We start from the raw sequence: 20,510 nt of genomic DNA on the forward strand, positions 1-20,510 counted from the left end.
GTTTTTTGAGTGGCCAGTGTCTTTTTCCATAAGAGTGGCCCTTACAGAGTATATGTGCCAAATTTCATCCTTGTATCACAACCTGAAAGATTATATCACTATTTGCTCTGCTAAGGTGGTGGCCATCTTGAAAAAAATGGGCGCCCTCTTGGATTTTTGAGTGGCCAGCACCCTTTTCCATAAGAGTGGCCCTTAGAGAGTATCTGTGCCAAATTTCATGCTTGTATCACAAAGTGAACGATTCTTGCGAAATATGGTCTTTAGCTGCTCTACTAATTGTGGAGTTAGCTGGTTCCTGCCGGACAGCAGAGATATATTCAAAGATTTGCACAAATTTTAACGATTTCTCAAAAATAGCAGATGTACAAGCTCATAGCGTGGCACTCGGTGCCGCGCTATGAGCTTGTATTTCTGCTATTTTTGAATAGCCGAAGTGTAAAATAAGGCTTTTTAGCTCAAATCTAAAAATGACACAGATGCTTCTTCAGGTCTTAATGGGTTAAAACCTGGCCTAAAATAGTCGACCTACAAGCTCACAACACCTCACAATGTGACGGTTGTGAGCTTGTGGCTATTTTTATTTTTTGACGTGGTTTCTGTGTTTTCCCATCCACGACCCTGGCACAGGGCCGCGGCTTGGTCACCAGGCCGCCGCCACTCCCAATCACGCTATTTAATCTGGAGTATTTTCCCATAGCTTCCACCCTCCGTTCAAGCTTCGCAATCTTCTTGTCCTTCTCCGTGTTCTGTTTTTTTAACTCCTCTGTCATCAGGTCCAACATGGCCTTTTGTTGTTTGGAGATTGTAGCCATTTCATCCGTAATATAATCAAGTGACTTTTTTAAGTCCTCAATCTCAGTCTTTTGCGCCTTTAGTGTTGTCATACTCCCAGGCCTGGACTGTTTTGTGCCAGGGCACTGACCACGACAGCTCAGCATACGCAGCACAATGAGGAGGGTGAATTGATCCTGGATGTTGTAGTCAGAGAGGGTGCGGCCATGTTCCATCTGTTTACCAGCGTAGAGTAGCCTCTGCAGGCGAGAGGGAATGCCTTCTATGTCCTGGACCTTGGCCTTGACATTCTCAGTGGTGTCACTTGGCTCAACCCTCAGGGTGATCGTCTTGCCATTGAGGATCTTGACGAAGATCTCCATGTCTTGAGTAGCTACCGTAGATACTATTTGGGTAGCAAATAGGTAAGAAAGAACAAGGTAAGAAATCTCAATCGTCTTCCTCAGAGATGATGTCTTGCCGATGAGAACTAGAGACGGGATGTCAATATCTCCAAAATATAGGAATATAAAATTCAGAGCAGGTCTACTTAACTGTATTAGCAATGACATACAGGGTAGTTCTCATGATCTTTGCTCTTAACTAGCTTTCAGTCGTCATTTCCATATTTGGATATATTTATGATGTCGGTCATCTCCATATTTGAGTATATTTGGGCACGGAATATGACATCTACTAGGGGTTTAATGATACCAGATGGCAAGCCTCCGTTTAAAAAAAAAATGAAGCCAATAAGGAAGTGCTGAATTCCCTGCAGGTATCATTATTGGCCTGGCAGGTGTCGCTATTTCTCCGCCCTGCTGGCCGCAGAACAATTACCACACCATTTTGAAAAAACGTAATCTTTGAAAACATTTTTGTGAAAATATTTTAAAAATCTATTTTTTTTTGTATTTTTTTTTTTAACTAGACCTACATTCTCATAATAATCTTATTGGGTGTTCTTTTCAGTTACAAGGGTCTCACTGTCTACAGGTTTTAGTAAACAGCAAATACTTGTTCAGGTCGAGATACCACTTTCATCCAATCAGGAGAGAAAACTCATACAGGATGAACAAGGGATATTGGAAATGACACAAAAGCAGGAGCAGACAAAATGGAATTGGAACACTAACATTGAGACTGATGCATGTGTGTTCTCTCCCCTGATTGGATGGAACTGGTGACCCACCAGAGAAAAGGTATTTTCTGTTTATTCAAGTGCAGGTGAGACGGGGAGACCCCTGTTACAACTGGATTTAGGAGACTTGCGTTTTTTGAAAAAACGTGTGTTACTATGTCAGTGGTTCTCAAACTTTTTCATGTCAAGGACCCCAAAATGTATATGTATTTGGCCACGGACCCCCATCTCAAAATATTTTGTTCCAGAGACCCCCAGAAGCAAAGATTTGAGTTACAAATGTTCGTTAAAAAATATATATCGTTGCTGTCCGGCAGGAACCAGCTAACTCCTAACTCTAACTTTTTCCGCTTTTGCATTTTTTCCCCATAAATTAGTGCTATTGAACACCCTTTACCTCTGTGTGTTGGTAAAATAAAATGTTGAACCAATGAAAAGTATTAAAAAGTGCTTCTGACAAAACCAGCTAACTCCATTGGATCCTCAAATGTTCTGCTAAACCAGCTAACTCCAGCAAAGGGGGGTGGAGTTGGAGGGAGCTGGTTTTGCTGACTCCAGGCTCCACCCCCTTTTGACCTCCAACCTCATTGTGAGCTTGGAGGCCCATTCAGCTGTTCTTATCAATGATGAACAAAACCTCCTAACTCTTTTTTATTTTCGTTTTTTTCATTTCCTGAAAAATGAACAAAGATTTGCACAAATTTTAACGATTTCTCAAAAATAGCAGTGGCACTCGGTGCCGCGCTATGAGCTTGTATATCTGCTATTTTTGAATAGCCGAAGTGTAAAATAAGGCTTTTTAGCTAAAATCTAAAAATGACACAGATGCTTCTTCAGGTCTTAATGGGTTAAAACCTGGCCTAAAATAGTCGACCTACAAGCTCACAACACGTCACAATGTGACGGTTGTGAGCTTGTGGCTATTTTTGGCGAAGAGATTTGGTGTACACAGGAAAAAAAAGGAAGGAACCAAGTCAGGTCCAATGTATGATGAAGGATAATTGCACGATAAATTTTAATCTCTGCGATATGAATACTGTGAGGGTTTCTTCTTGTTTTTATTTTTTCCCGCAATAAACGATAATAGCGATTATCGTCCCACAGGCGGCAAGCATCCGATATTTTTTATGAAGCCCATCAGGAAGTGCCGAATTCCCTGCAGTTCTCACTAATGGCCTAGTAGGTGTCGCTATTTCCCCCCATGCTGGCAGAACAATTACCACTCCTTTGATTACGATTGGAATTTGACCGGACTTTGCACTTGATTTTATTAATTTAGTAATCATTGTCATAAATGCTTTCAGTCGCTAGTTTAAAGTATTCTTTCAATTATCATATGTTTTTGTAAATTGTGGTCCCATTGATTTTAAAAAATGTGGATAAAGTAGATTTCTGGCTCTACTGAGTGAAGGCCCGCCCTCGCTAGCCTTCCAGCAAATAGGATTTGTTTCCAGTTGCTTTTCGGGACTGGAAGTTCTAAGTTAGTTTGAATTATTCTGTAGAAACCAATGTGTGATGGCACCGTTCCCATAGTCCATCTTTTTTTACAGTCTATGTGGCCACATAATAATATTGAGTTTTCTCAGGGTTGCTTTGTGCCTTGACAAATAGTATTGACATTAATATAAATTTTGACAACGTACTACGTAGTATTACTTTTAATTTGAAGACATAGTATATAATTATTTTTTCTTACTTTTTGCCAGACCCAGAGGGTCGGCCTACATGAGGCTCTGCAACATTTCGTCCATACATCCATACATGGGCGAAAAAGACCGGCTGTATAAAAGGGACAGACAGCCTACATACATGGGCATAAAAGGGACCTCGGTCTGTCCCCTTCTTCTCCATACATGGGCATAAAAGGGACAGATCTGATCTTATAAACTAAAGTACTAGGAATTTATTCTGGGTCTGGCAGAACCAGGTCTCCTGGTCTTGTTATTGTCTTGGAATCCCCATTGAATTGATGATGTCACTGTAAGGCAGGTTTCTGAACTGTCCACAGTCCTCCTCTGCGACACACAGAGTGAGTAGACAGAACTGGTGCCATTTTGTGATGAGCTTTAGCGAGGACCAATCATATGAAGATAAGTTGAAAATGGGTGTTGATTAAAAATTGAATAATTAATGTCTTATATGTCTTAGAGTTGCGTATAGCACATGATCCCTGATTCTATGGTATAATTACCTTTAAAAAGAAACATTTTCATTGAAAATGACACTGCAGCAATAGTCATAACCACACTGCAAGAACGCCTAATTGCGAACACAGCGGAAGGAGCGCAAGTGGAGCTTACTATGAAACCGTGCTCGGGTTGTGTGTGTGTCCGTGTGTCCGTGTGTCTGTGTGCAGTATTGTGTGCGTGCACTGCCTGTGTGCAGCCGCCAGAGTGCGCCAGAGTGCACTACAGTGTGGCTGAAATCCGCATGCCCCTGGGTGACTAATTACACTCCTCTGAGAGAAATATAGCAGCTACAGTCAAAAATAACGCATCTAAAAGCATCTAGACGAGTTCATCTATTGGGATATCTAATAATTCCATGTCATTTGTGCATATTTCAGGCCGGATGGCAAGTTGAAAACGCCTTAGTTTGGGGCTAGCGGTATGGAGCCTTCTTGTGGCCCTGTTTAATTAAAAACTAATTTAACTGTACCACCCACTTCTCTACAATTGCTCATTCCTTTCTATTCTTCTTATTGTTATTTTCGAGCTGCGTTCGCTTCCCACGTTCGCGCGTCTTACTTGTAAATGTAACAAACTTAATACCCTTTACAAATGTCATGTTCCTGTCAATACACAACAGACACACTCAGACATGTCTGGGATTTGATTACAGCCATCTTTAACATTTTCACTGAGAACACGATGTGATCGCAAAGGAACACAAAGAGCCTGATTGTTCTGTTTTTTAACCCATTAAGACCGGGAAATAATCTGTGCATTTTTTTGATTTCTTTGGCTATTCAAAAATAGCAGATATACAAGCTCATAGTGCGGCACCGAGTGCCACGCTATGAGCTTGTATTTTTTTTAAATCGTAAAAATTTGAGCAAATCTTTGAATATATATATATATTTTTAAAGCAAACATTTTAACTAAAATCTTTGATTCTGGGGGGATTCTACAAATGTCTTCTAAATCCTAGTTAAAAAATAAATAAATGTTGCTATAATCAGTGGTTCTCAAACTTTTTCAGGACCCCCAAAATTATATGAATTTTGGCCGCGGACCCCCATCTCAAAATATGTTGTTCCAGGGACCCCCCCAGAAGTTGTAACAGAGTTAAAAATGTGCGCTACAGAAAAAAAGATATTCAAAGATTTGCACACATTTTCGCATTTTTTTCAAAAAATAGCAGATCTACAAGCTACGAGCTACGATCTGCTATTTTTGAATAGCCCAAAGAAACCTAAAAATGACACTCTCGGTCTGAAAGCGTTAATGTTCCATCCGAGGAACCAACTGATGAACCAACAGACTCATCAACATTCTGCCTCATTCAATTACCGCATAATGGGGCTTGTTGAGCCGTTATGTTTTTGGGAAGCTGCAGTTCAATGAGGCCCGAATAAAAATAACCACATAAATCGTTGTGCACTTCAATGTCCAGAGAGCCCTCACACAGATCATGAGGCCACTAAACAATATTTGGCAAAATTACAATCCACAATAACCTTTAATGGAGAGTTAAGAGGAACGGAGATAGAAAGGATAAGCCATTTGCTCTCTCGCTCTCTTTTGCCACTCTCTCTCCATCTGTCTGTCTGTGTGTGTGTGTGTGTGTGTGTGTGTGTGTGTGTGTGTGTGTGTGTGTGTGTGTGTGTGTGTGTGTGTGTGTGTGTGTGTGTGTGTGTGTGTGTGTGTGTGTGTGTGTGTGTGTGTGTGTGTGTGTGTGTGTGTGTGTGTGTGTGTGTGTGCGCGCGTGCGTGCGTGCACCCAACTACAGTATGTAAGCAGTCATTGGTCCACACACACACACACACACACACACACACACACACACACACACACACACACACACACGGTATACTCACTCATTCCTTTACATCTTATATTGGCAATTTTCACTGTGGAATCACAAAATAATCCAGCCTTAATAGTGTTTCAGCTATCATCCATATTGTTGTGGTCTAGATCGGAATGTTATAGCAATAATTCACGAAAGGCCACTGTATATCGTGATTATAGGGTTATTGTTCGGCCCGATATGATACGAGTACCAGTATGAATAGGATATATGATCACCAGTATGAATAGGATATATGATCACCTATCAACCAACTTGAGCTGCCTGTTCAATAAAACCCTTCCAGTTACAAGGAGAAGCCGTCCATTGGACCAGCACTTTCAATATTTACTGTGGCTTTAGACACAGTGCTTCCCATGTGCATTCTCTCTCTCTTCCATCTCTCTCTCTGTTTCTCTCCCTTTCCAAAGACCACAATGTAAATACGTCACTGACTCTTATCGTGTTATATATCCTTGACGTTTCTGTGACACACGTAACGTGTTTTTCTTTTAATCATAACGTCTTATAAATCAAATAAAAAAAACAAACACAAAAAAAAAAAAAAAAAAACAACTCTGTAACTGAATGTGTAGAGGTTTGCAGAGTTCCTTTTCATTTAACTCAAGGGCTGACTGGAGACATTGATTTTATTTTCTTCTTATCTGTAGTTTGTTTGGAGAAAGGTCATCTGTCATGGAGCCCTGTTGACAAGCCTATCCATTCAATAGTGCTGGGCGTTGTGGTCAAAATTTTTATATGACAACAGCCTAATTCGACATGGCTCGATATTTATCGTATTAAAGTTCAGGAATCACATGCCCAGATCAAATTGAACCAGACAAAACTGATTTATATTATGTATATTATCTTAAATTAAATACAAAATCGAGAAAAGATAATGCCACCATATGATATGACTTGTAACACATTAGAGCAAGGGTCCCGTTGTTTCAAACAACTTTCACAAATTAGTGCAACAGAGCAAGCTTGACAATGACACTGTGTGTGTGTGTGTGTGTGTGTGTGTGTGTGTGTGTGTGTGTGTGTGTGTGTGTGTGTGTGTGTGTGTGTGTGTGTGTGTGTGTGTGTGTGTGTGTGTGTGTGTGTGTGTGTGTGTGTGTGTGTGTGTGTGTGTGTGTGTGTGTGTGTGTGTGTGTGTGGGGGGGGGGGGGGTGTGGTAGAAAGAGGGATGCATTTTTTCTTACAGATGGCAAGCTGTGCCCAAAATGTCTTTTAGGAGAATTGCCTTGATAACATTGCTCATTGCTGCCATTATCGATGGTGACACAGACCGGCCGCTCTTTGTGTAACCTCCACTTAATTTAACAAATTTAAGGCATCTCTAAGGCCTTCAATCATCAGCACAATCAATCACCTCGCCTGTATGATCTACGGCTTGTCTGCAAGCGTACTTTTCTGTTTATTAACCTATTAAAACCGGGAACGCATTTGTGTAACCACTTTGACCATTATTTTATACTTTGGCTATTCAAATAGCAGATATACAAGCTCATAGCGCGGCACTCGCTGTAGATCTGCTATTTTGAAAAATCGTGAAAATGTGTGCAAATCTTTGAATATATATATTTTTTAAAGCAAACGTTTTTGCAGATCTGCCATTTTTGAATAGCCAAAGTTTCCCGGTCTTAATGGGTTAAAGAGTGGGAGAGACCCCCGTTACTGAGCAAACACTAAAGCAATGATTACTGCCGGGGGGAAAAAACTAATTTAAAAGAGAAAATATCACTTTCAACACCTTTTAATCTCAAAGCAAAGAACTTTTTAATTTGAGTAATTAATTTATTAATTCCTCCTCACACATTTCCGTGTTGCCACTGCTGTTGTACCCTACTGGCTCTCCTGCCAGTGAGGAGCCTCCACCGTGAAGATGTATGTAGCGGCTCCGTCATACTTATCACGTTCATTTCCCTCCCCCTAAACACGGCCATTTGTGTTTGAATAGACCAGGATAGACACTCGCGGCCGATCTACACCAGACTTTTCAGAGCGAGCGTGTGCATGGTGCGTACAGCGCGTTTGTTTAGATCCAATTGATTATCAATGATACCGGCTACACCAGGCGCGCGGATACGCGAGTCCCCCATACGCAGACATTTAAAATAGGACTGGATCTAAAAGTGCGCGTGTGCGTATATGCGCGTGTGTGCGTCGTGTGTGCGTGTCTGCGAAAATTCTCTGGTGTAGATCGGCCGTCAAACAAACCAGGAGCCCTGGGGTTGATTCAAACCGCTCGACTCTGCAGTGGTGGCCAGGTACTTACCCCTGTGCCACCTGAGCACCAATAACTCTTTTATTTGTAGATTTTATTTTATTTTATCAGGCAAAAGCTGTGGACAGTTTATTGTCCTATAGAGGGGAAATTATTGTCATGGTGCGCACACACACATATAATAAAGTATTACAGTAATACACAAGAGAGACACTCACAGAGACCAAAAAAAAACAAGACAGAAATGTTAATTGCACAGACCACAGGCTGAGTATAAACCATCTGAGCTTATTTAGTGCCAGTATGGCAGAGGGGTTTAAATGAAACACAGTTTGAGAGCATTGTGTCCGATAATGAGCTGGCAGAGAGCAGCAGACTGACTGAGAACTTTTATCTCCTCCACACTTTCTCCTGCAGTTTATTAACCGTGTATTAATAATTGAATGAGATTGTCTGTCCCGATTCCTTCTCTATAAGAGCTCACACCTACTGTACCACACAAGGTTTGGTTTTTCTAGTTAAAGAACGTTATACTGAATTCCTGCTGAATTAATGTCTGTTTCTTTATTTAGTATTTAGCTCATGCACATTCCTATATTGCACAATTTGTGCAGATGTAATAAAGTATACGTCTCAACATTTTGGAGATTTCATGCCTGACAAGACATCTAGTTGCTTATGGCAATGTAATGATTAGGATGTTGATCTGCTGTGTCGTGTCCATATGTAGCCTTATATTGTTTTAGTTATGCCTCCCCTGGCGAAACTACTCAAATGTTTTACTCAAGTAAAAGTATCAGTACTGCAATGTAGAAGTACTCTGTTACAAGTAAAAGTCCGGAATTCAAAATGTACTTGATTAAAAGTACAAAAGTATTGGTATCAAAATATACTTAAAGTACCAAAAGTAAAAGTACTAAAATGTTTGAAAATATCTACAAGCTCACAACGCGTCGCATCGCGACGAGTTGTGAGCTTGTAGATCGGCTATTTTCAAATAGCCTATGTATGAAATAGGACTAAAGTGGTTAATGTATGTTTTATAATGTAATAATTTATATCTGCAAAGTAACTAGTAACTAAAGTTTTCAAATAATTGTAGTGGAGTAAAAGTACTGAAAACTGGAAATACTCCATTAAAGTAAAAATACCTCAAAAGTGTACTTAAGTACAGTACTTGAGTAAATGTACTTATGTACTTAGTTACCTTACACAACTGCTCACACACACACACACACACACACGCACGTCTGGTTGTGTGTGTGTGTGCGTGCTTGCGTGTGTCTCTGTGCAGCTGGTCTCTATGTGTGTGTGTGTGTGTGTGTGTGTGTGTGTGTGTGTGTGTGTGTGTGTGTGTGTGTGTGTGTGTGTGTGTGTGTGTGTGTGTGTGTGTGTGTGTGTGTGTGTGTGTGTGTGTGTGTGTGTGTGTGTGTGTGTGTGTGTGTGTGTGTGTGTGTGTGTGTGTGTGTGTGTGTGTTTGTATGTGTTTGTGTGCCTGTGTGGAAGTAAATTTAGCTCTTCATTAGGAAGACCATTAGTTCCCTGCTATCTGGAGGGTCCAGAGCAGACTATGAATCTGGATTTACCCGGCAGCTAATCACATCAGAGTCCTCTACCTCGGTCTCGGGGGGGACCGGCCAATCACACGCTAGCAGGTTAGCTCCATGGCAATAGGCTCAAGATGGAAATAAATCAGTTCCTCTTCGCTGTCTGAGGTTGGATGTTCTGTAACTCAGCCTCGTGTTCCTCTTCATGGTCTAGCAGCGGTTCCCAAACATTTGCAGCTGAGATCCGAAAGAGATTTGGTGTCTCCCTGGAACCCAAACATAGCAACTATGTATTAACCACTTATGCAAAACGTAAGTCCACGATCACAACACCAGAGGCAGTTCCATGGGTCATGTTCAACCCAGATTTGGCTCAACAAAGGGAATGAACTCGTTCTCATGCTATTCAACAAAAATTTGGAATGCCCTACCAAAAGGAGTAAAGGAGTGTAAAACCCTACTCACTTTCAAAACCTAGCCTAAAGATACACCTTCAGGAGGCTGCAATTCCAAACTGGCCCCTGTCAAAGTCTTAACCTAATATGCTTAAAACTTAAAATGCCACTTTTGTTAACCACCCCCAGCATCCCCATTCTGAGGGGAACGTTCACCAAAAGTAGCCGATCTACGCGATCTGCTATTTTTTGGCGAATCTATTAGTGTAGAGTGAATTAAGAGCGTAACAAATGCGCTCTTTACAGGTCCGTTTTATCAAGTATAGAGGGTTTAAGTGGTACTGAATTTGCAGCTCAACAAAAGCTAATTCATCCTGGTGTATGACGGAGGACAATTTCACGATACATTTAAATCTCCGCGATACTATTATTGTGAGCGTTTTTGTAATCACGATAAACGATAATAACGATTATCGTCCCATACCTAACTGGAGGCATGCCGTAACCCATTAAGACTGGGAACGCATCTGTGTCATTTTAAATTTCTTTGGCTATTCAAAAATAGCAGATATACAAGCTCATAGCGCAGCACCGAGTGCCGCGCTACGAGCTTGTAGATCTGCTATTTTTGAATAGCGTGATTTTTTTTTGCAAATCTATATATATTTTTTAAGCGAACATTTGTAATTCAAATCATTGCTTCTGGGGGTCCCTGGAACAAAATATTTTGAGATGGGGGTCCGCGGCCAAATGCATATAATTTTGGGGGTCCTTGACGTGAAAAAGTTTGAGAACCACTCATGTAGCAACATAGGTTTTTTTCAAAAAAGTGTTAGGATTTAAAAGACATTTAGTTGAATCTGCCTCAGGTCTTATTGAGCTAATAATCCTATACTTACACTGTCTGATGCAGTGTAATGTCAAACTGTGTCTCTCTGTCTCACTGTGTCTGATGTGTGCACTTACGGTGTTGTCACGTACTGTATGTTGGTTATAAGCAGACGCGGGCTTTAACTGATGGCACGTTTCTCCAGTGTGTGCCAGTATTTGTCTTGTATTGATTGATATGCTGAGGTTGAAATTTGTGTGTGTGTGTGTGTGTGTGTGTGTGTGTGTGCGCGTGTGTGTGCGTGTGTGTGCATGAATGTGTCTATGTGGGTGTCTGTATGCATGTGCATGCATGTGTTTGTCTGTGTGTGTGTGTGCGTGCGTGCACTTGCATGCACGCGCACATCCGCCCGTGTGTGTGTGTGTGTGTGTGTGTGTGTGTGTGTGTGTGTGTGTGTGTGTGTGTATGTGTGTGTGAATGTGTGTCTGCAGACAGCCCAGTGATCTGGAGGATGCTGACCTACCCGCCCACTCGGCGAGCTCTGCTGGTGGGCTGTGGTCTCCAGATGTTTCAGCAGCTGTCGGGCATCAACACTGTCATGTGAGTACACAACGGTCCATGTAGTCCATACCTCAGTGAACCCCGAAAGTACGTCTACTCAAGTATTGTATTTGAGTAAAATTTTGAGGTACTTTTTCAATCCTTGCTACTTCTACTCAGCGGCAAATATTGTTCTTTTTACTCCGCTACAATTATTCAAAAAGTTGAGGTTACTTTCTAGATTTAGATTATTATTAAAAAGCATAAATTAACCAATTAAGACCTATTTTATACCCGAGAATAGCAAGTCTACAAGCTCACAACGCATCGCGATGCAGTAGTAAAATGTACTTAAAAGTATTTGAACCCGGTTCTCCCGCGTGGGAGACCAAATATCTACCGCTCAATCAAGACAGAGCTTCAAGCAGTACTACTTGTCAACCAGTAAGGTGTCCTATACCCGACACCAGGGTCTAAATGTCTCAATGTACTAGTCATATTGTACTATTAACATACACATTGGTTAAAGTCCTACTTCATTCATTAAAATAAGCCCTGACTGTAGCTTTAATGATATGTTACCGGCAACCAAGTATCCCTCTTCCCTTTTAAGGAAAACAACATATACTGGACAACATATACTGGCACAGACTGATAATAAGATGGCTAAATAAAATAGATTAAAACCCTGTCTGCCTCTATCACTGCCAGTGCTACAAATACGGCTATTTTCCAGACACTAGCCCGAAAAACAAATCAAGAATATAGCTGCAAGCAGCGATAATACGGGGCCAAGTTTTGCAGAGAGAAAAAAGAAAGAAGAAACTATAAGTAATTTGCAGAATAAGCATAGAACACTCAACTTGAGAGAAAACAAGAAATGACAAAGTCATAATATACCCGCTTGCGGCAGGCTATTTTTGCCCCAATCTGCAGCACAAAATGTAAAAGTTGTCATTAAAATAAAATCTCAGCCATTCGAATGCAACAAAAATAACTCCACAGAGGTTCCTTGGTTGGCTACCAATATAAAGTGTGTGTGTGTGTGTGTGTGTGTGTGTGTGTGTGTGTGTGTGTGTGTGTGTGTGTGTGTGTGTGTGTGTGTGTGTGTGTGTGTGTGTGTGTGTGTGTGTGTGTGTGTGTGTGTGTGTGTGTGTGTGTGTGTGTGTGTGTGTACAATATCGATGATAGTGAAAATAATTGATCTACAATCTCACAGATCTGCTATTTTCACCAGCTGATATAGTTACTTCATAATGTAGCCTACCCTTACCCAAGTCAAAACTACAGTGTTTCACTTAGAAATGTATGAACAACAAAAATGAAGACACACACACACACACACACCCAGGAGGACTGGTTGATAGTGTTGTATGCATTGTTCCTGGACAAAAGACCGGTGGTGACCAGTTAGTATTCATTTATGTATGAAAGAAAGAAACTATTTTCACAATAAACGAAGTGAGTCCATAGAATACAGGTAGCGTAAGGGCAGTCATGTTAAAAACATCAACAGTGGTGGAAAAAGTACTGTAATGTTTTACTTAAGTAAAAGTATCAATACTGCAATGTAACCCTAACCCTTTATAAAAGTGAAGCTCACAACTTGTCTTTTGATTTCACTGTTTGAAACAGCTAGGCTTGAGTTGTAATGCATAACTGCAAGTTTGCCCTTTTCACTACTGGCTTACATGAAAGAAAAACCCAAATGGGTCCATTTGGTGTCATTAATGTCTTTTGTAAATGAAGTATTCAATAAAACGTCATAATAAAAAATAGCAGATCTACAAGCTCACAAGGCGGCGATGCGTTGTGAGCTTGTAGATCTGCTTTTTTCTGATAAAATGCAGCTGATTTTAGCGTCATACCTTACATGAAAAATGTTGCTACAGTAACCTTGGTTGTAGTGTGTATTCATTCATTTGTAAACAGGGCAGTCATGTTAAAAACAGCAACAGTGGTGGGAAAAGTACTCGTACTAGTGTTGCCATGTATAGTAATTACAAGCGACCTTTTTTCTGTGAAGTTGCTTGTAAATGTAGGTAGTTGCTTGTTATTTGTTATTATTTTGTTGTGAGCTTGTAGATCGGCTATTGCCAAGTCGTCTATTATCAAATAGCCGATGCATATAGGTTTAAAGTGCTCATGTAGCCTAATAGTCACTTAAGTCTTTGGGCTTGTTTTCATTGACCTGGTTGCTTATTTTTCTCTCAAAATCTGGCAACCGTGTCATTGTTTAGACCAACGAAGAAGAAAATGGCGGAAGTGATCCTCTTTTCCAAGGCCCGTGTGAAAGACAGTATTATGTTGAGAAAATATAAAGTCATTACAGCACCATAACATGGTTAATAAATTTTATTTTGGGATGTACAATACATGAAAATTACGAGAGTAATAACGCGAATTGCGTCGATAACTAATGGGGAGCGGACATTAGCGCGCTTGGCTAAAAACAGTTAGTTAGTAACATCATACAAGCTAACTATTAGCCAAATTCGGCTAGCGCTCGGAGGACTGCATAGTCCCATAGCTTGGGAGGACGAGGCCGCCCGTTCAGAGTATGGGAAAGTATCCCATTGGCTTAAACGACAGCCAATGACGCAAATCTGTCGAACAAATCTGTCGAATGCAAATGAATCTGTCGAATGCAAATTTGTCGAATGATGAGTCGTAGGTCTGCCTCTTCATAGACCCGCAGCTTTCGCTAAGCGGGTAAAAAGGCAGGCAGGCAGGCAGGCAGGCAGGCAGGCAGGCAGACAGACAGACAGACAGACAGACAGACACAGACAGAGAGACAGACACAGACACAGACACAGACACAGACACAGACACAGAGACAGAGAGACAGACACAGAGTGAGAGACAGAGACAGACACAGAGAGACAGAGAGACAGACACCGAGACAGAGAGACAGACAGACAGAGAGACAGACAGACAGAGAGACAGACAGACACAGAGTGAGAGACAGAGACAGACACAGAGAGACAGACATAGAGACAGAGAGACAGACAGACAGACAGACAGACAGACAGACAGACAGACAGACAGACAGACAGACAAAAAGCAAAGTGCAATAATAGCACAATAAGACATGGAAACGGAATAGATTGAAATTGAGACAAAGCAAATGATTCCAACAGGTGAAATTACTTTTAAGCTCGACCCAGCTGAGGTGGACATACATAGGACGCAGGGGGGCAATCCCAGGTTAAGAACCTCACACATGGACACCTCAACCTATTGCTATTGACAGGAATCGAACACTCGACCTTCGGACTCACAGGCTGAGACACGACCTGTAGTGCTACAGCTTTGTCCAGTCTGAAGTTGTCTGTTGAAGATCATACCTTTTTGCCTTCTGTCATGAACCAAGCCCTTGGCTGAAACTGGTGAAAGTAGCTGATCTACAAGCTCAGAAACACGTTGCTATCTGAAAAGTTGTGAGATTGTAGATTGGCTATTTTCACAATGACGTATGTCATACATTGAAAAAACACACCCTCAAATAAGCATTTCATGTTATCTTTAACAATTGCACATGTACTCATTAATACAGTCTTGTTGTTTGCAATGCACTTTAAATGAAGTCTGCACCAAGTGAGACTTGAACTGGCGACCTTGAGGTTGTGAGGCACACACTTAAGCAGGAAGCCATTGGTCCAACAGACCTGAACTAGTGAACACGGAGGTGAGACATATGATACCATTTCAGGCAAATAGCTGAAAAATCCTGGGTTTAAGTGTTTTTCAAACTGCTCAAAATTGCATTAGTATATTGTAGATCGGCTATTTTCACAATGAAGTATGTCATACATTGAAAAAACATACTCTCAAATAAGCATTTCATGTTATCTTAAAAAATTGCACATGCATTATTTGATGCAGTCATGTTTTTTGCGATGCAATTGTAAAGTGGAATGACCCACCTACCAGAGCCAGATAGACAGAGTGAGAGAAACAGACAGCTCAACCTATTGCCATTGACAGGAATCAAACTCTCAACCTTCGGACTCACAGGCTGAGACACTACCTGTAGTGCTATAGCTTCATCCAGGCTGAAGTTGTCTGTTGAAGATCATAAACTTTTGCCATCTGTCATGAACCAAGCCCCTGTTTCACTAACACTAAGATCACTCGTTCACAAACCATTTACCAATAGAGAAATGGTATGTCTCCTCGAAACCAAAACCAGTGAAAGCAGCCGATCTACAAGCTCACAAAACGTTGCTATCTGAAAAGTTGTGAGATTGTAGATCGGCTATTTTCACAATGAAGTACGTCATACATTGAAAAAACATACTCTCAAATAAGCAGTTCATGTTATCTTTACCGTTTGCACATGTATTCATTGATACAGTCATGTTTTTTGCAATTCAACTTAAATGAGTATGCATCAAGTGAGGCTTGAACTGGCAACCTTCAGGTTGCGAGGCACACATTTAAGGGAGAAGCCATTGGACCAACAGACAAGAACCTGTGAAAAAGGAGATGACTCAGATGATACAGTTTCACGCAAATAGCTGGAAAATCCTGGGTTTAAGTGTTTTTCAAACTGCTCAAAATTGCGGACAATCTAAGGGTGGAGCTTACTGGTCAACGTGATACATGTGTTCCTCATGAGTCAAGGCACATGTGTAAGCAGGTTTAATGGCTGTCGGCCAAACGAGGCATGACTTTTGCCTGTTTAAAGTTTGCATTTTCAAAAAATCGCTATAGCGCCCCCCTTTGACCAATTGGAATAAGATTGGTTTCAGTGATATTTGGAATGACCCTCAACATTACCGCAAAGTTTCAAAGAAATGTGAGTCTGCATGTATGTGTTAGGGGCAGATGAATAATTGTCATAAAACTGCAATATTCATTGGCTCATTAAAGCTTCATTTTTTCACTTATGGAAAATCTTTTGCACATGTTTGTCGGCATAGGTCCAAAGTTCATGTGTAAAACGTTTCGTGCAGATTACTCAAAAATCCCAGGAGGAGATAGGTTTTAACTGTTTTTCATATAATTCAAAATGGTGGGAGATCTAAAGGTCAGAGGTCAAAAGTCAGAGTGTGAAAGTTGTTGATCATGAGTAGACGCATATGTATATTGAAGTTTCATGGCTGTAGGTCAAACAGGGCATGAGTTGTACCTGTTCAAAGTTGGCATTTTGCTATAGCGCCACCTTTTGACGAAAGATTGTGAGAATTATTTCTTGATAGTTTTTCATGACCATCTACCATATGGCCAAGTTTCGTAAAAAGCGTATGCACGGTTCAGCCAGAACTGCCAAAAGTGGCAGAAGAAAAAAGAGGGGAACATTAAAACAGGTCCAGAGCTGAGCTCTGGCCCCGTAATAATGAGAAGGATCCCATGTGATGGGATGTCAGTAAGTTCCATGAATACACAGCTGTAGAAATGATTCATTGCTCTCACTAGATACCATCGATGCTGCGTAGAAACCTTGTATGTCCAACACTGTTACTTTTCAGGAAATCAATCAGTGGATCCAATGTAGTTACCATTTTGTTTAGCAGTGTTGATTTTGACAGCAAACTTTGATTTAGTTTTAGTCATAGTCTTTTGAATAAAATTCCATTTAGTTTTAGTCATATTTTAGTCATCTGAAATGTTTTAGTTTTTGTCTACTTTTAGTCGACTAAATACCATAAGATTATAGTCGACTAAATCTACAGTTGATTTAGTCGACTAAAATGTATTTTGGCGGTGCCTTGATGGTGCCGTAATACCTGATTTTACACTTGGTTGCATGCTGAAAATAGCGGACAAGCCGAAATAGCCTACAAGGTCACAACGCAACACAAGCTTGTAGATCTGCTATTTTCAGAGCGCAACACCCGAGCGCAACCACTTGTCTTTTAGTTCTACTGGATCTCTTCTCCACTAGTCCCTCACTAACATTTTAGTCTAGTTTTTATTTGTTGACGAAATTGTCAGTATATTTAGTCTTAGTTTTAGTCATCGTAGCTTAGTTTTTATTTAGTTTTCGTCAGTGAAAAAAGATAGTCGACGGAACATTTTTCGTCATAGTTTTAGTCGACGAAATCAACACTGGTTTAGTCACAAGCTCATGTTAATACTTTTCATTGGTTAAATATTCATAAAACCCACAGACAGACTTAACCACATTCAACCTGCATGTCATTATGTGAACATTTTCGCACCGAAACGAAAATAGCAGACAATTCAATTCATAACGCGTTGATCGTGACGCTTTGTGAGCTTGCATAGCTGCTATTTTCGCTACCTTTATATTATACTCATGTACAAAGAAACAAGAAGAGATGAAGGAGATACAGGGTTTCTGCTCCGACACAGTGATGATATGAAATGCAAATGATGATATGAGTCAGAACTTTAGCTTTTTACATGACTCCCCATTCAGAGAGATGGGGGTTAGTCAGAAACACGTGGGCGTCACCAAAAGTGAAAAAAAGTGAAAGATAGCAGACCTACAAGCTCACAGCGTGCCGTGGGCGCGGCACGCTGTGAGCTTGTAGGTCTGCTATTTTTGTTGTGCGACTCCGTCGTCGAGCGATGAATATGAATCTCGCTTTAGCTTTTATAATGCTGGAACACGCAGGGATCCAATACCCTCTGATTGCATTACAGCTACCCCCCTCATCCCAATCTGTACGTGATGAAGGAGGAGACATCCATCCCTCCCTTTCCTTTCATCTTTCCCTCCATCGTCCGAGGAATGGCATTGTGTCACATCTACTCTCTCTCCCCTCTCTCTCTCTCCTCCCCTCTCATAGTCCAACTCTATTCCGGGCTTTGTAAACAATCTGTGGATGTGTGCTGTTGCATAGCAACCGTCAGAGGTGAGAGAAAGATGAGAAATGTGTGCGAGCGTGTGTGTGTGTGTGTGTGTGTGTGTGTGTGTGTGTGTGTGTGTGAGAGAGAGCATTTATTAATGTGGGAAATGTAATAATGTGAGGTGTATTGCATGCACATGCAATATGTGTGCGCTTTTAGGCTTTAGGCACTGTGTGCGTGTGTGTGTGCGTGTGTGCGCTGAACCCCAGTTGCTGTCCTCCATAGATGACACACTAAATCAGTCACATGTCTCTCCCCTCACTGTCTGTCTGTCTGTCTGTCTGTCTTTCCAACTTACTGTGAACCTGTCTTATCTTTGGTGTGGTTGTCGCTCTCACCTGTCCAACAGACTGCGTCTCTGTCTTTAGTCCTGTCTCTCTCTCTCTCTGTCCAGCTCTCTGTCTGTGTTCCTGTCTGTCTGTGGGTCTGTCTGTGTTCCTGTCTGTCTGTGGGTCTGCCTGTGTTCCTGTCTTGCTATTGATCTGCCTTGATTGCAAGAGGAAATGTTTATCGCCACTACGTCATGTAAACCTGCAAACATCACCTCCAGGCCAGCACTGCATAGATTGATGTCATGCAGTCATTTGCAATATTCAAAGGTCACAACCACCTTTATTCAATATTAACATTGTGTGCAGTGTGAAGGGTACGTTGGCACTTTTTTATTTCTTCTTTTTTTTATATATATATATATATTTTTTATGCCTTTATTTATAGCATATAGAATAGATTGACAGGAAACAGGGAGAGAGAGATGGGGAGAGACATGTAGTAAAGATTGTCGGGAACGGTACTCGAACCCGCGATGCACTGTCAGGCTACATAGGAGCCTAGTAGCCTGGATCGCTAGCCTCGCGATTTTAAAGCATTATCACCATACCCTCAATTACTGCATTCAATTGTAGACCTAATGTGTGGGGTATATATATATATATATATATATATATATATATATATATATATATATATATATATATATATATATATATATATATATATATATATATATATATATATATATATATATATATACCACACAAGTCACATAGGGTTTACTTCATAGTCATGGTTTGTTGTAAATTGACTAAATTGATTGATTCGACCATTGGTAAAGATCCATGAAGCAATATTGAAATGTTGTGTTGCATGAGTGGCTGCTTTATTGGTACACTCACAGTTAGCTTTACAACATGTACAAGTGAATCGCCTCCACAAGTCCATTGCTGCTGCTATGTCGTCATCAATCACTTGTCAACACTGAGCGCAGGTGCAGCATTGTCGACCAAGTAGCCTAATATGAATCAGTGGATAGAAACACTAAAATGGACCGAAAAACATAAAGACGATAAAGATAAAGCAATATCTAAACTGCCCAAATTAGATGCATATCGTCGCTGTCGGGGGGGGGGGGGGGGCTCATATTATGTCCATAACTGTTAGCCTACTTTTCAGGATTCAAATTAAAAAATAGCCGAACAATAATAATAATAATAATAATAACGAAACAAGACAAGTGTCATCACCTGTAAAATACAGCTACTTCTGCATTGATACAGTACATTGATTTACAATTTACTATAGCATATTCTAAGGTGCCATTACTGTTCAAGCTTCAGGAGTCAATATTGAGCTGGAATAGTGACAACAGTAGCATTCTGTAACTGTCTGTCTGTCTGTCTGTCTGTCTGTCTGTCTGTCTGTCTGTCTGTCTGAGCTACTGTAGTTTGCTATCCATGTCTTGTCTCTGTGATGTGCATTGTCGCTGTTGGGCAAAAGCCTTGTATCTCCATATTTCATCTTTTTTTCCTTTCATAATGTATTACCCTATGGTAGCTTTGGCCCTCCAGTACCCATCCATGATGAATGATACATCAGGTATAGGTCATCATGGGAACCCATCGTCAAATAAAAAGGAGAAACTGTGCCCCCAGCGTTTTTCACTTTTGCATTTGACTCTGGGGGGAGTGATTAAATGGACCGATGCTGACTGGAAACCGGCGTTTTGGTCTGCCCTCAGCCCTCCACTTCCGGTGGTGCGCCTATGTTTTCATTCCCACTAACAATATTTCTCCACGGAACACTTAACACCATTTCTCCCAAAGAACATGGATCGTTATGGTTATGAGCCCGCTTGTTTCTATGACGAAAGAACAAGTTAAAATGTTAACTTTCTGTGGTTGTGTCGGCTTCGAGGACGCTATCGTTAAATGAGTTTGGGTTT

The 20,510-nt window shown here is 40.9% G+C and overlaps 1 protein-coding gene across 1 annotated transcript in view; it reads left to right on the forward strand.

Moving 5' to 3' along the window:
• The window catches only part of LOC308079930 (proton myo-inositol cotransporter-like), a gene marked incomplete at its 5' end in the record, with an annotated part of 77,670 nt that overhangs the window by 18,571 nt on the left and 38,589 nt on the right, over nt 1–20,510 (forward strand). The window contains one exon of the mRNA XM_080421587.1: nt 11,419–11,527. Within this exon, the coding sequence (XP_080277713.1) occupies nt 11,419–11,527 (109 nt within the window). The remainder of the gene's footprint in view (nt 1–11,418; nt 11,528–20,510) is intronic.

This window comes from Gymnoscopelus braueri, assembly GCF_963280865.1.
Source record: "Gymnoscopelus braueri genome assembly, chromosome: 23".
Lineage (NCBI taxonomy): Eukaryota > Metazoa > Chordata > Actinopteri > Myctophiformes > Myctophidae > Gymnoscopelus > Gymnoscopelus braueri.